Below are 14,977 nucleotides of genomic sequence, written 5' to 3'. Positions count from 1 at the left end.
TTATTAGAATGTTTATACTTACTACGAACGCTAAGTATGTAATGTTGTTGTGTAGAGAAAATCAGCAGGCGTCATGCAAATAAACTGAGTATAATCAGATTTGATCTCGCGAGCAAATGAAAGAAGAGAGTTGTTTTGTTGGAAGTATGACGTTAGCATCAGCAAATATAGTAAATGTGTAATTTTCATTGCTGATATTTTAAGTGTTAACAAAAAAAAAAATCGAAAATATTCAAGCTTATTCGTTTTGTGTGTTGCAAAATTTTTCTATACTACTTTGTTAGTTAATTAAAAAAATGAAATGAACAAAATGAAAAACAAAAAAAAAAAATAAAAGAAAAAAAAAATAATAAAGTTAAAATAAAATAAAAGAAAGGAAAGAGGAAGGAAGGGAAAGGGGAACGGAAAGGAAGTGGAAAGGAAAGGAAAGGAGGGGAAGGAAAGTAAGGAAGGAAATGAAAACGAAACGAAACGAAAAATTTCAAACCTTTTATTTAGAGTTCTCTGAATCTGTTTGAGTATGTAGTTTTGAAGCTTAAGTTATAGGTCTCTTTAAATTCGCATTGATTTTTGACAATTTTTATTTGAAGGGCGTTTCGGATTTTCTTTCATATAAAAAATGTTTTCTACAATTGCAAATTTCTTGATTTATAACGGGTCAAGTCAGCCTAATATGTATATGTATCTCGATTTTAATAAAAGTGGAAGGTCGAACAAAAATCTGCAAATTTGCGTTTGAAAATACCAAAATGTCTTACTCATCAGACTGTTACAGAATTGAATGGGCGGAAGCACAAGGCGCTCGTAAAATATATGTATCTAAAAGTACACAAAAATAGAAAATGAAAAGTGTAAATAAATGTTTATTTCAATACAACAATCATACATACATATAGGCTATAACAATACGCGGCGTATACGTAACATGCACTCGGCACACCAAACGATCTAATAAATGTGTACGGCGATTGTTTATTCACGCGAGTTCAACCTCAGTAAAGAAAAGCATTACAAATACAAATTTTTTAAATTCTCATATCACCAAAACAAAATTCTGCTATTATATGACGCCAGTTAATCGCATGTTTATATTGTGTTGCATCTGATTTTGCAGACGATTTTCTTGCTTTCCTGTGATTTGTAACCGATTGGCACTTAGCCAAAAGTTTTGCCTCGACCTACGGTAGGTGGGGGTGTGACCCAATATCGAAATTCTATTTCCTGATATTCGTTCAACTTCTTCTTTTCATGCAGTAATCTTCATATGTATATGTATATGGATTGCCGCACTAAGCCACTGTAAAGTTGTCATTATTTTCTCTTTGTGTATCTTTACCTTCTTTTCGCAAGTGTTGCTGCCACAAATATTCATACAAGTGCAACGTTGGTGGGCGTGTGTCCACATTAAATCTGACAAATTCGTAAAAGATTTTTGTTTATGCATTTACAAATAGACTTATATACATACAATTACCGGATACAGTTATGGTAGGTAAGGAGGAGAAAAGGGAGGGGAGTTGAGAATCGTTTTTTTTTTGGGAATGTGGTATTTTCCACAGTTCAAAAGTGAAAATCGGATCAATTATGATAATACCTGCTCATGTACCTACGAACTATAAATGCAAGACAAACGACAACAACAGATCAGAACGAAAATCGACACTGATGATGGCACAACGCCGAAACCGGTTTGTCTCGAAACCAAATTTGATAAGGGATGACGGAAAATTGTTCCAATATACATACATCGGTTTTCGAGCTCTTTTAAATCGTTCTCTTATTGTTCATTTACTCGCTTCTGGTAACAGAATCATAACCGGTAAGCTGGTATAAGGAGTAGTTCAGCGGCTTGGAGTTGCTATAGTGAAGACAATTTTAGAACAGATTGTGACGGACGAAACCTGGCTATGTTATAACTTTAAAATAGCTATTATTATGTACTTGTACATCCGCTACTATCCAATCGTAGCGCCGCATCTATCCTTTTGACCCTGGAGGAAGTATCTTGTGCTCTTCGCAAGATCGGAACTTCATAGAAGCGAATCAGCTTGATAACATAAGCCAATGTGCAACCCTTAGTGAGGACCCCCATCGCTTGCCAATCTAGTCTTCCTTCACGGATTTTCCCCAACTAATTTCAGATATTTTATTGCATCAATGAAATGACACGAGTAAATCTTTGTTGGATTTTTTGAGTGATATGGGCCTTACCCATAAAAACGAGCAGTTGCTCTGACTCGAGTTTCTGAGTAATAGGCGGTTACATAATAAAATACTCGCACACTTGAGTCTAAGCAATTTCTCGGTTTTTATGCAAGAGGCCCACTGTTTTTGCTGTTCATTATGGCTATCAAATGGGCAAAGTCCTCAACAGTTTCGATTTTATAACCGCCTACTGTGGCGTGGCTGTCACCGCGTGTATGTGCCGATCAATTCCTTACAGTAGCTTCTTCGTATTGCCCCCGTTCATCGCATGACTAACTTTTTCTGCCTTTCCATCCAGGCCAGAGAAGGCAGAACTTACGGCGCATTTTCTAAGGGCAATGACATCAATATCATAGGAATACGCTTTTATAATAGTTTGCAACATTGCGGTTAGGTTTGCAGCTAGAAATATCGCATTGTGTGGTTTCCTTACTTGATTTTACATGGCCCGGAGAGCAAAGATTAAACCTAACCCTTGTAATAGGACATTCGGTTCTATCAAAGCTTGATTTTTAACATACTTTGAAAATATTAAGATCTCGCAAGAACTTAGCTGCCTTTATTTGTTAACTTAGAAAATGTACGCTAGGAAAAAATTTAGTTATCTTCAGAATTGCTCTTGAAGTCTTCGTTTAAGCTGATAGTACATTCATGATTGATAATTTTGGTTTAAATTTCAACCTTTTTCTACATATGTATATGATGAAACTTGTTTTGGTTTTAAATGCAGATCTTGCAAAGTTTTAAACGAAACGATCTCATATGTCTGGTATTGAATTGAAACATTTTGGTTTAAATTTTAGTCCAGCAAATTTAAATGTTTCAAGCTTTTGGGCTAAAATTTAAACCCAAATATATAAAAAATTGGGTTTATCCTATCATAGTTTATAATAGACCAAAGTTTAAAAATGCGGTAGGGGTAAAACTTTGTGGTTTTAATTTTAAACTTTTCATCGAAAATCATATTTTTCAAGTGTCTGGGCTAAAATTTAAACCCAAGATTTATTAGAAATTTTTGAAAACTATTAAACAGTTTTAAAAGTAGTATAAAACAGCATAAAATCAGCATTAAACTTTGCTGGCTTAAAAAATAAACAAAAAATTTTGAACTTGTAATTGTTTAGATACAAATAACCAGAAAAAAAGAAATTTAATTTTTTTGTTTACTGATAATCAGAAAAAAACCTTTCGGTTACCATAAAGGTTATTTATAGCCTAAAAAAATCGATCGTAACCCAAATAATTATACTCACCTGAGCAGAGCTCACAGAGTATATTAACTTTGTTCGCATAACGGTAATCCGTAACGGCATAAACTAATCGAGATAGATATAGACTTCCATATATCAAAATCATCAGGATCGAAAAAAAATTTTATTGAGCCATGTCCGTCCGTCCGTCCGTCTGTAAACACGATAACTTGAGTAAATTTTGAGGTATCTTGATGAAATTTGGTATGTAGGTTTCTGGGCACTCATCTCAGATCGCTATTTAAAATGAACGAAATCGGACTACAACCACGACCACTTTTCCGATATCGAAAATTTCGAAAACCCGAAAAAGTGCGATAATTCATTACCAAAGACGGATAAAGCGATGAAACTTGGTAGGTGCGTTGACCTTATGACGCAAAATAGAAATTTTGAAAAATGTTGGACAATGGACGTGGCACCGCCCACTTTTAAAAGAAAGTAATTTAAAAGTTTTGCAAGCTGTAATTTGGCAGTCGTCGAAGATATCATGACGAAATTTGGTAGGCACGTTACTCATATTACTATATGTGTGCTAAATAGAAATTAGCGAAATCGGATGACGAACACGCCCACATTAAAAAAAAAATTTTTTTTAAGTAAAATTTTAACAAAAAATTTAATATCTGTACAGTATAAAAGTAAATTATGTCTTCATTCAACTCCAGTAATGATATGGTGCAACAAAATACAAAGATAAAAGAAAATTTCAAAATGGGCGTAACTTCGCCCTTTTTCATTTAATTCGTCTAGAATACTTTTAATGCCATAAGTCGAACAAAAATTTACCAATCCTTGTGAAATTTGGTATGGACATAGATTCTATGACGATAACTGTTTTCTGTGAAAACGGGCGAAATCGGATGAAGCCCGGTTTTTTGCACAGTCGACCGTGTGTCCTTCCGCTCGGCCGTTAACACGATAACTTGCGCAAAAAACGATATATCTTAACTAAACTTAGTTCACGTACTTATCTGAAGTCACTTTATCTTGGTATAAAATATGGCCGAAATCCGACTATGACCACGCCCATTTTTCCGATATCGAAAATTACGAAAAATGAAAAAAAAATGCCATAACTCTGTACCAAATATGAAAAAAGAGATGAAACATGGTACTTGGATTGGTTTATTGACGCAAAATATAACTTTAGAAAAACTTTGTAAAATGGGTGTGACACCTACCATATTAAGTAGAAGAAAATGAAAAAGTTCTGCAGGGCGAAATCAAAAGCCCTTGGAATCTTGGCAGGAATACTGTTCGTGGTATGACATATATAAATAAATTAGCGGTACCCGACAGAAGATGTTCTGGGTCAACCTGGTCCACATTTTGGTCGATATCTCGAAAACGCCTTCACAATACAACTAAGGGCTACTCCCTTTTAAAACCCTCATTAATACTTTTAATTTGATACCCATATCGTACAAACACATTCTAGAGTCACCCCTGGTCCACCCTTATTGCGATATCTCGAAAAGACGGCCACCTATAGAACTAAGGCCCACTACGTTTTAAATAATCATTAACACTTTTCATTTGATACACATGTCATACAAACACATTCCAGGGTTACCCTAGGTTCATTTTGCTAAATGGTGATTTTCTATTATTTTGTCTCCAAAGCTCTCAGCTGAGTATGTAATGGTCAGTTACACCCGAACTTAGCCTTCCTTACTTGTTTTTTAGTTGTGTTTATTGGGTATCGTGACATAAATGAAATAGTACTCTTTTTAATTGTTTTTCACAACCAATATCGATTAAAAAATCTATTCAGGATCAGTATTTAAAATTTTGTATGTAGATTTTTGTAGATACACTCTTTCTTTAAAAGAAAAGTAGTAAAAAAAAACCTAGAATACTTAAGGGCCAATTAATGGTGACTTATCCATAACCAGATAAAACAGCTGATCAAACCAACCTTATGGTAATCAATGTAATCGATTAATGGTGCCATACCATAATGCTAAAGCCATAACCATACCATAGCCAACCAATTGGTTTTTAGGTTTTCGCCATATTCATAACCTACAAATATTTGAGTTGGAGAATTTATTAACTTTTTGTAGATTTTATTTATTGTTTTGGGTACGTTTTGACTAACCCAGCCAGAATTTTTTGAAAATTTTGATCAAAAAATATTCAAATATCATACCCCAAGATGATTAAAAACGTTCAAATTTAAAAGCGTTTTCTGTTCGAAAATTAATGTATCGTCGGGAGAAAAATGTACCATAAATGTGATTATTCTTGAATAATCATTTATAGTTCATATTTCGAAACGCTTTTTGTTCATATTTGATATCATTGTAAAATTGGGCTTTATTTGTTTTAGAGTAATATTTGAATGTTTTTCACAGTCATTTTCTGATCATATTCGTGAACATATTTCAATCATTTTGGTTGAGATTTTTGAATAATTTTTGGAATGCGATTATCATACATTATACCATTAGACAATACAAATAGTTCACAACCTTTTTATTGTCTAATGGTATAATTTGTATTTTCTGGGAAGCCGATGGTGGAGAAATGGTTGGGGACATCTATTGTTAGGAGCAGTATATACATTATTTCTTGTCTTGAAGAATAAAATTTTAATATATTTTTTCTGAACTTCATGATTGAAAAAATGTGTGTATGTGAAAAAAATAAGATCTTCAATGAAAAGTAAAATTTTAACAAGTATAAAATTCATTATTCAGTCAACGAAGATTGTCAGAAAAGATTCAGAAAGCTGAATGAAAAATGATTAAATTTTGTGATCACCTAAAGTAAACACATTTGATTGAAATATGATTCCAAAATGTGATTGAAAAACTATATTCAGTTTTTGATCATCAAAAATATTAATATTTGATAATTTCTTTTGTTCAATTGTATGATAACTCATTATTTAGTCAGAAAGAGTAATCAAATTGTATTTATATGTAGGGAAATTCAAAATTTAATCACCTAAATGCTGAGTGGGAAGAGACTTATTTTTTGTGGTATGTGGTTGTATTTTTTTGCGTTTTCTTCATTCTCACGATTTTTAGGTTAAGGCATCAATAACTGATGCCAATTTGATATGGATAAGTAAAAATATGGTTATGAATACGGCGTTAGGGTTAAGGAAGTTTAATTAGCCCTTTACTTTGAAAAAGCCGTATCTGCGAAGATACGCTATTTCTGTATAGAAAACATGTTGTAATTTCACGATGACTGCTGTCATTTTGTAGATTTTTATTAGTGGAAAATATGTGTAGTTACTACAAAAGTGTGATTTTAAAACCACCTAAGCATGTCTATTTGCAATTTTAAAAACATTTTTGCACGTCAAAATTAATATCCAATACACTTTTTATTAGCACGGCAGTTTACTTTTCAATTTAAGTCTCCGTTTGATTTCTAAGCTGAATGGAAATTAAAAAAAAAAAAGAAAAAATTAACACATTTGTTTCGTTTACTTCCAGAACAAGGTAGCTGCAGCAATATGGTCCAATTGGACTACGAAAGAACGACACAGTGCGTAGTGCACGATCTAACGCCCGGTTCAGAGCAAAAGAAGATAAATATCGTAGTGCGTGCACAGTCCACAGTGGGCAAGGTTTTTCGAAATATAAGCACACAGTACCCCTATGAAGCATACGATTTAATACTGCAGCCAAATGAAGCGGAAAGTCCTCTGGTAGGATACATAAGAACGTTGAATAATTTTTATCTTGGTATTCATACATATACATTTAATTTGCTCTTATTTTTAGATACATTTAAATTCGCATCAAAAAGATAATCTTTTCAGCATGCCAGGATTTGCCCCGGAGGAAAAGAATGTTCTTGTGCTCCTACCTCCAAATACATGGGACGGAGATGTTAAGCAGCGTTTTGATTTCGCGATACCAGCAACCAAAAAGAAATACATTTTAAAGTCACCCAAGAAAGAGACAACGACAACAACAACCAAAACTAAAACTACAACTAAGTCATCAATAACTGGCCGTAAAGCCAGCAAATCCCCCACAACTACAAATGGCGTTGATACTACCGTTGATAATTATAAAGAGAGTGCAATGAATGGTGACAGCGCCGATGCCTTACCAAAGAACAGCACTATTGTTAAGAATGGCAATAAAGATGCTTTGGACAAAATACAGAAAGATCAGAAAGACGTTTTAGTTAAAAGCAAAAAAGACGTCTTATCTAAAAGCCCCGAAAAAGTTGCGGCCAAAAGCGCCAAACATGCTTTGGTCAAAAACTCCGAAGATGCTGCGGTGAAAAGCTCCAAGAACGCTTTAGTTAAAAGCTCTGAAGAAGTAGCAGCCCAGAGTTCCAAAGAAGCTTTGATTAAAAACTCCGAAAATTATGCGGGCAAAAGCTCTAAGAACGCTTTGGTTAAAAGTTCCCAAGAAGTCGCGCCAACAAGTTCCAAAGAAGTTTTGATTGAAAACTCCGAAGATGCCGCTATCAAAAGCTCCACGGACACTTTAGTTAAAAGCTCCGAAGAAGTTGCTGGCAAAAGTTCCAAAGACGCATTGGTTATAAATTCCAAAGATGATGCCTCAGTCAAAACAAATAACAACGAAAATCTTACAACAAATAATGGCACAAACCATGTAAGCGGTGGAGGCGATGCTTCAACAACCATAGCCGAACAGCCAACACATATACATACTGCGGCTGCCACATCAAATACGGTGACCACTACTGCCGCAGCCACAACGTTACATTCATTAAAATTGAGTCCACTTTCCGATCCAGAACTTTTATCGGATGATGATTTGGCGCTTGGCGCATCGGCAAGCCCAACCGAGACCGAACCCTCTGGTGGTGATGGACTATTAAAGATACACAATACTTCACCTCGCAGTCCAAAGTATGGTCCACTTACAGAGGGTGAAATGCACCAACAAATTACATTAGAACGTGACTTTACATATTTGGGTAAAAAGTTGCAGCAGCCTACATCTGCTTCTGCGTTAACTACAACAACAGCTACTTCAGCCGCTACCACTATGCCCACAATGTGCACAAGTACAGCAAATGGTTATGTGGGGCTTGTTAATCAGGCGATGACATGTTATCTAAATAGTCTGCTGCAAGCTCTTTTTATGACACCTGAATTTCGTAATGCCCTTTATCGCTGGGAGGCTGACAGTGAAAACGAAGCAAAAAATATTCCTTATCAATTGCAAAAGCTTTTTCTGAACTTACAGACTTCCAAAAAATCTGCTGTAGAGACAACAGATTTGACACGCAGTTTTGGCTGGGATTCTACGCAGGCATGGCAACAACATGATATACAAGAATTGTGTAGGGTAATGTTTGATGCCTTGGAGCAGAAATTTAAAAATACTAAGCAAATGCATCTCATTGCAAATTTGTATGAGGGAAAAATGATCGATTATGTCAAGTGTTTGGAGTGTAATACAGAGAAAACACGGGCTGATACTTTCCTTGATATACCACTTCCGGTGCGCCCTTTTGGTAGTGCAGTGGCATATGGCAGTATTGAGGAAGCGTTGCGTGCTTTCGTACAACCGGAAACATTAGATGGCAATAATCAATATTTTTGCGAAAAGTGTGAGAAGAAATGCGATGCTCACAAAGGACTAAAATTCAAAAACTTTCCTTATATATTGACACTGCATTTGAAACGTTTTGATTTTGATTATCAAACAATGCATCGCATCAAATTAAATGACAAGTAAGTAATTTAAATTATGTTATAAATACCATTAAGAATTGCACTGTACAACACTTGACTGAGAATGGAATAAAACATTTTTTAAGAGATTGAATCATAAGCGAAAAATAAATTTTGCCACTTCTTAAAATACGCACCCACAAATAAATTTTTGCTTTCAAAGTTCGAAAGTGGATCTATATTAATATATTTTTAGATCGCGGGTTCGAATCGAGCTCAAGGCCTAACAATAATTTTCATTATTATTATTGTTATGATACATTTTTTTTCTTAATTGAAAAAATTTTTAAATTAGAATAGAAGAAAGAAAAAATTTTAGACAACTGCCAAAGCTCGTTGTATAGATCCATTTCGGGAACTGCTAAATTCCTTCATCGGCAACGTTTAGGCGCCGCTGCTATAACCATTCAGCCATCACAGCGGTTTTTTGTTTGTCTTCATTAATCCTACTTCTATTCTGGTTCGTGCCAATTGATATTCACAACACTGCGACAATGCAGAATGGCTGTGAAAATTGGACTTGTTTGTTGGCAATGCTGCCATAGTGTCATATTTTATTGACACTTTCCCCGTGCTCTGGGATGTATTAACAATTTTTGTTGTTATATCGGCCTACTGAAAAACCGCTGTGATGGCTGAATGGTTATAGCAGCGGCGCCTAAACGTTGCCGATGAAGGAATTTAGCAGTTCCCGAAATGGATCTATACAACGAGCTTTGGCAGTTGTCTAAAATTTTTTCTTTCTTCTATTCTAATTTAAAAATTTTTTCAATTAAGAAAAAAAAATGTATCATAACAATAATAATGATAAAAAATTATTGTTAGGCCTTGAGCTCGATTCGAACCCGCGATCTTAAAATCAGTAGGCCGATATAACAACAAAAATTGTTAATATATTTTTGTAATAATTATTTAAAATTTTTTTTTTTTAATAAAATTATACCATTTTACTTCCTTTATATTAGGTCGGTTGAATGTTTGTCCGCTTTTCATACAAATCTTACAATCGATTTTTAAGTAAATTCTTATTGAGCTACAAACGTGAAACTTTACACATAGGTTAGAACACCGTGACAATACAACAAAAGGAAAAACATCCATTAGGTGGGGCACGGATCGAAATAATTAGATAAGAATTTGAAATTTTTCAAACCAGCTTTTAAGTAACTTCTCGAATTTCTTCTTGAAATTTCAAACTTAATTCAGACGTCGATGACAACCGATGACACGATACAAAAAGATTCGCTAGGGGGCGTACGGGATGGGATATTTAGAAAAATCGTACGAAACGGAGGGAATTTTGGGATTAATTTTTATGTAAGTTCTCATTGAGCTACAACTGTAAAACTTCACACATAGGATAAGACGCCGAGAAAATTTAAGAAAAGGAGAAAAAATCCCGTTAGGTGGCGCACGGATCGAAATATTTGGATAAGAATTTGGAAATTTGGTGCTTTGAGATCGATTTTAAAGTAACTTCTCATTGAGCTACAAGCATGAAACCTCAGAAATAGGTTAAAGACACCGTGACAAAGAAACAAATGGAGAAAAAAATTCCGTTAGGTGGCGCACGGATCGAAAAAATTAGATAATTTGGAAATTTGAAACCGGGTTTTAGTAACTTCTCAATGAGCTAGAGGTTAAAAATTTAGAGCTTAATTCAGAGGTCGATGACAGGCCGTGACACAATACAAAAGGTTCCGCTAGGGGGCGCACGGACTGAGATATTTAGAAAAATCAAACGGAACGGAGGGAATTTTGGGATTGATTTTTATATAAGTTCTCATTGAGCTACAATCGTAAAACTTAACAGATAGGTTAAGACACCGAGAAAATTTAAGAAAAGGAGAAAATAAAAATTAAATAAAAAATTTTAAGCACTTCCTTTATATAAATGGACAAAAGTGAGCGACAAATTTTCTCCTTATATAAAGACATATTCTTGCTAGACTTCGATTTTTAAATTTTGACATAGAAATTGCAAAAATATTTATGAGAAGTAAAAATATAAAGATGGAGCGCAATTGATTGACTAATAATATCTCCTTTCCTACCAACTTACCAAACCAAGTAATGTGCGCACCACTTTTATATTTTTATTTCTCATAAATATTTTTACAATTTCTATGTCAATATTTAAAAATCAAAGTTTAGCAAGAATATGTCTCTATATAAGGAGACATTTTTCGCTGATTTTTTTCCATTTATATAAAGGAAGTGCTTACAATTTTTATACTCAGTTGAGCAGAGCTCACAGAGTATATTAACTTTGATTGGATAACGGTTGGTTGTACAGGTATAAAGGAATCGAGATAGATATAGACTTCCATATATCAAAATCATCAGTATCGAAAAAAAATTTGATTGAGCCATGTCCGTCCGTCCGTCCGTCCGTCCGTCTGTCCGTTAACACGATAACTTGAGTAAATTTTGAGGTATCTTGATGAAATTTGGTATGTAGATTCCTGGGCACTCATCTCAGATCGCTATTTAAAGTGAACGATATCGGACTATAACCACGCCCACTTTTTCGATATCGAAAATTTCGAAAAACCGAAAAAATGCGATAATTCATTGCCAAAGGCGGTTAAAGCGATGAAACTTGGTAGATGGGTTGACGTTATGACGCAGAATAGAAACTTAGTAAGATTTTGGACAATGGGCGTGGCACCGCCCACTTTTACAAGAAGGTAATTTAAAAGTTTTGCAAGCTGTAATTTGGCAGTCGTTGAAGATATCATGATGAAATTTGGCAGGAACGTTACTACTATTACTATATACATATGTGCTAAATAAAAATTAGCAAAATTGGATGAAGAACGCCCACTTTTTAAAAAAAATTTTTTTTAAATTCAAATTTTAACAAAAAATTTAATATCTTTACTGTATATAAGTAAATTAAGTGAAAATTCAACTCCAGTAATGATATGATGCAACAAAATACAAAAATAAAAGAAAATTTCAAAATGGGCGTGGCTCCGCCCATTTTCATTTAGTTTGTCTAGAATACTTTTAATGCCATAAGTCGAACAAAAATTTACCAATCCTTCTCAAATTTGGTAGGGGCATAGACTCTATGACGGTAACTGTTCTCTGTGAAAATGGGCGAATCGGTGGAAGCCACGCCCAGTTTTTATACACAGTCCACCGTCTGTCCTTCCGCTCGGCCGTTAACACAATAACTTGAGCAAAAACCGATATATCTTTACTAAGCTTAGCCCACGTACTTATCTGAACTCACTTTATCTTGGTATAAAAAATGGCCGAAATCCGACCATAACCACGCCCACTTTATCGATATCGAAAATTACGAAAAATGAAAAAAATGCCATAATTCTATACCAAATACGAAAAAAGGGATGAAACATGGTAACTGGATTGGTTTATTGACGCAAAATATAACTTTGGAAAAAACTTTGTAAAATGGGTGTGACACCTACCATATTAAGTAGAAGAAAATGAAAAAGTTCTACAAGGCGAAATCAACAGCCCTTGGAATCTTGGCAGGAATACTGTTAGTGGTATTGCATATATAAATAAATTAGCAGTACCCGACAGATGATTTTCTGGATCACCTGGTCCACATTTTGGTCGATATCGCGAGAACGCCTTCACATATACATCTAAGGGCCACTCGCTTTTAAAACCCTCATTAATACCTTTAATTTGATATCCATATCGTACAAACACATTCTAGAGTCACCCCTGGGCCACCCTAATGGCGATATCTCGAAAAGGCGTCCACCTATAGACCTAATGCCCACTCCCTCTTAAAATGCTCAGTAACACCTTTCGTTTGATACCCATATCGTACAAACATTCTAGAGTCACCCCTGGCCCACCCTAATGGCGATATCTCGAAAAGGCGTCCCCCTATAGACCTAATGTCCACTCCCTCTTAAAATGCTCAGTAACACCTTTCGTTTGATACCCATATCGTACAAACATTCTAGAGTCACCCCTGGCCCACCCTAATGGCGATATCTCGAAAAGGCGTCCACCTATAGACCTAATGCCCACTCCCTCTTAAAATGCTCAGTAACACCTTTCGTTTGATACCCATATCGTATAAACGTTCTAGAGTCACCCCTGGCCCACCCTAATGGCGATATCTCGAAAAGGCGTCCACCTATAGACCTAGTGCCCACTCCCTCTTAAAATGCTCAGTAACACCTTTCGTTTGATACCCATATCGTACAAACATTCTAGAGTCACCCTTGGTCCACCTTTATGGCGATATCTCGAAAAGGCGTCCACCTATAGAACTAAGGATTACTCCCTTTTAAAATACTTATTACCACCTTTCATTTGATACCCATATCGTACAAACACATTCTAGAGTCACCCTGGCCCACCCTGATGGCGATATCTCGAAAAGGCGTCCACCTATAGACCTAATGCCCACTCCCTCTTAAAATGCTCAGTAACATCTTTCGTTTGATACCCATATCGTACAAACATTCTAGAGTCACCCTTGGTCCACCTTTATGGCGATATCTCGAAAAGGCGTCCACCTATAGAACTAAGGATTACTCCCTTTTAAAATACTCATTACCACCTTTCATTTGATACCCATATCGTACAAACACATTCTAGAGTAACCCCTGGCCCACCCTAATGGCGATATCTCGAAAAGGCGTCCACCTATAGACTAATGCCCACTCCCTCTTAAAATGCTCAGTAACACCTTTCGTTTGATACCCATATCGTACAAACATTCTAGAGTCACCCCTTGCTCACCCTAATGGCGATATCTCGAAAAGGCGTCCACCTATAGACCTAATGCCCACTCCCTCTTAAAATGCTCAGTAACACATTTCGTTTGATACCCATATCGTACAAACACATTCTAGAGTCACCCCTGACCCACCCTAATGACGATATCTCGAAAAGGCGTCCACCTATAGACCTAATGCCCACTCCCTCTTAAAATGCTCAGTAACACATTTCGTTTGATACCCATATCGTACAAACACATTCTAGAGTCACCCCTGGCCCACCCTAATGACGATATCTCGAAAAGGCGTCCACCTATAGACCTAATGCCCACTCCCTCTTAAAATGCTCAGTAACACCTTTCATTTGATTCCCATATCGTACAAACACATTCTAGAGACACCCCTGGTCCACCTTTATGGCGATATCTCGAAACGGCGTCCACCTATGGAACTAAGGATCACTCCTTTTCAAAATACTCATTAACAGCTTTCATTTGATACCCATATCGTACAAACACATTCTAGAGTCACCCCTGGCCCACCCTAATGGCGATATCTCTAAAAGGCGTCCACCTATAGACTAATGCCCACTCGCTCTTAAAATGCTCAGTAACACATTTCGTTTGATACCCATATCGTACAAACATATTCTAGAGTAACCCCTGGCCCACCCTAATGGCGATATCTCGAAAAGGTGTCCACCTATAGACTAATGCCCACTCCCTCTTAAAATGCTCAGTAACACCTTTCGTTTGATACCCATATCGTACAAACATTCTAGAGTCACCCCTGGCTCACCCTAATGGCGATATCTCGAAAAGGCGTCCACCTATAGACCTAATGCCCACTCCCTCTTAAAATGCTCAGTAACACATTTCGTTTGATACCCATATCGTACAAACACATTATAGAGTCACCCCTGGCCCACCCTAATGACGATATCTCGAAAAGGCGTCCACCTATAGACCTAATGCCCACTCCCTCTTAAAATGCTCAGTAACACCTTTCATTTGATTCCCATATCGTACAAACACATTCTAGAGACACCCCTGGTCCACCTTTATGGCGATATCTCGAAACGGCGTCCACCTATGGAACTAAGGATCACTCCTTTTCAA

General features: G+C 35.9%; 1 protein-coding gene across 3 annotated transcripts in view; it reads left to right on the top strand.

Annotated features, from left to right (window-relative positions):
• Usp47 (ubiquitin specific protease 47) overlaps positions 1-14,977 on the top strand; it is a 75,835-nt gene that overhangs the window by 44,954 nt on the left and 15,904 nt on the right. For all 3 annotated transcript variants that reach the window (XM_067789225.1, XM_067789224.1, XM_067789226.1), the window contains exons 2-3: positions 6,911-7,125; positions 7,202-9,141. In XM_067789225.1, coding sequence (XP_067645326.1) covers positions 6,911-7,125; positions 7,202-9,141 — 2,155 coding nt within the window. The remainder of the gene's footprint in view (positions 1-6,910; positions 7,126-7,201; positions 9,142-14,977) is intronic.

This window comes from Eurosta solidaginis, chromosome 5, assembly GCF_040869045.1.
Source record: "Eurosta solidaginis isolate ZX-2024a chromosome 5, ASM4086904v1, whole genome shotgun sequence".
NCBI classification, from domain to species: Eukaryota; Metazoa; Arthropoda; class Insecta; order Diptera; family Tephritidae; genus Eurosta; species Eurosta solidaginis.
This window is presented reverse-complemented; position numbering and strand designations above follow the sequence as displayed.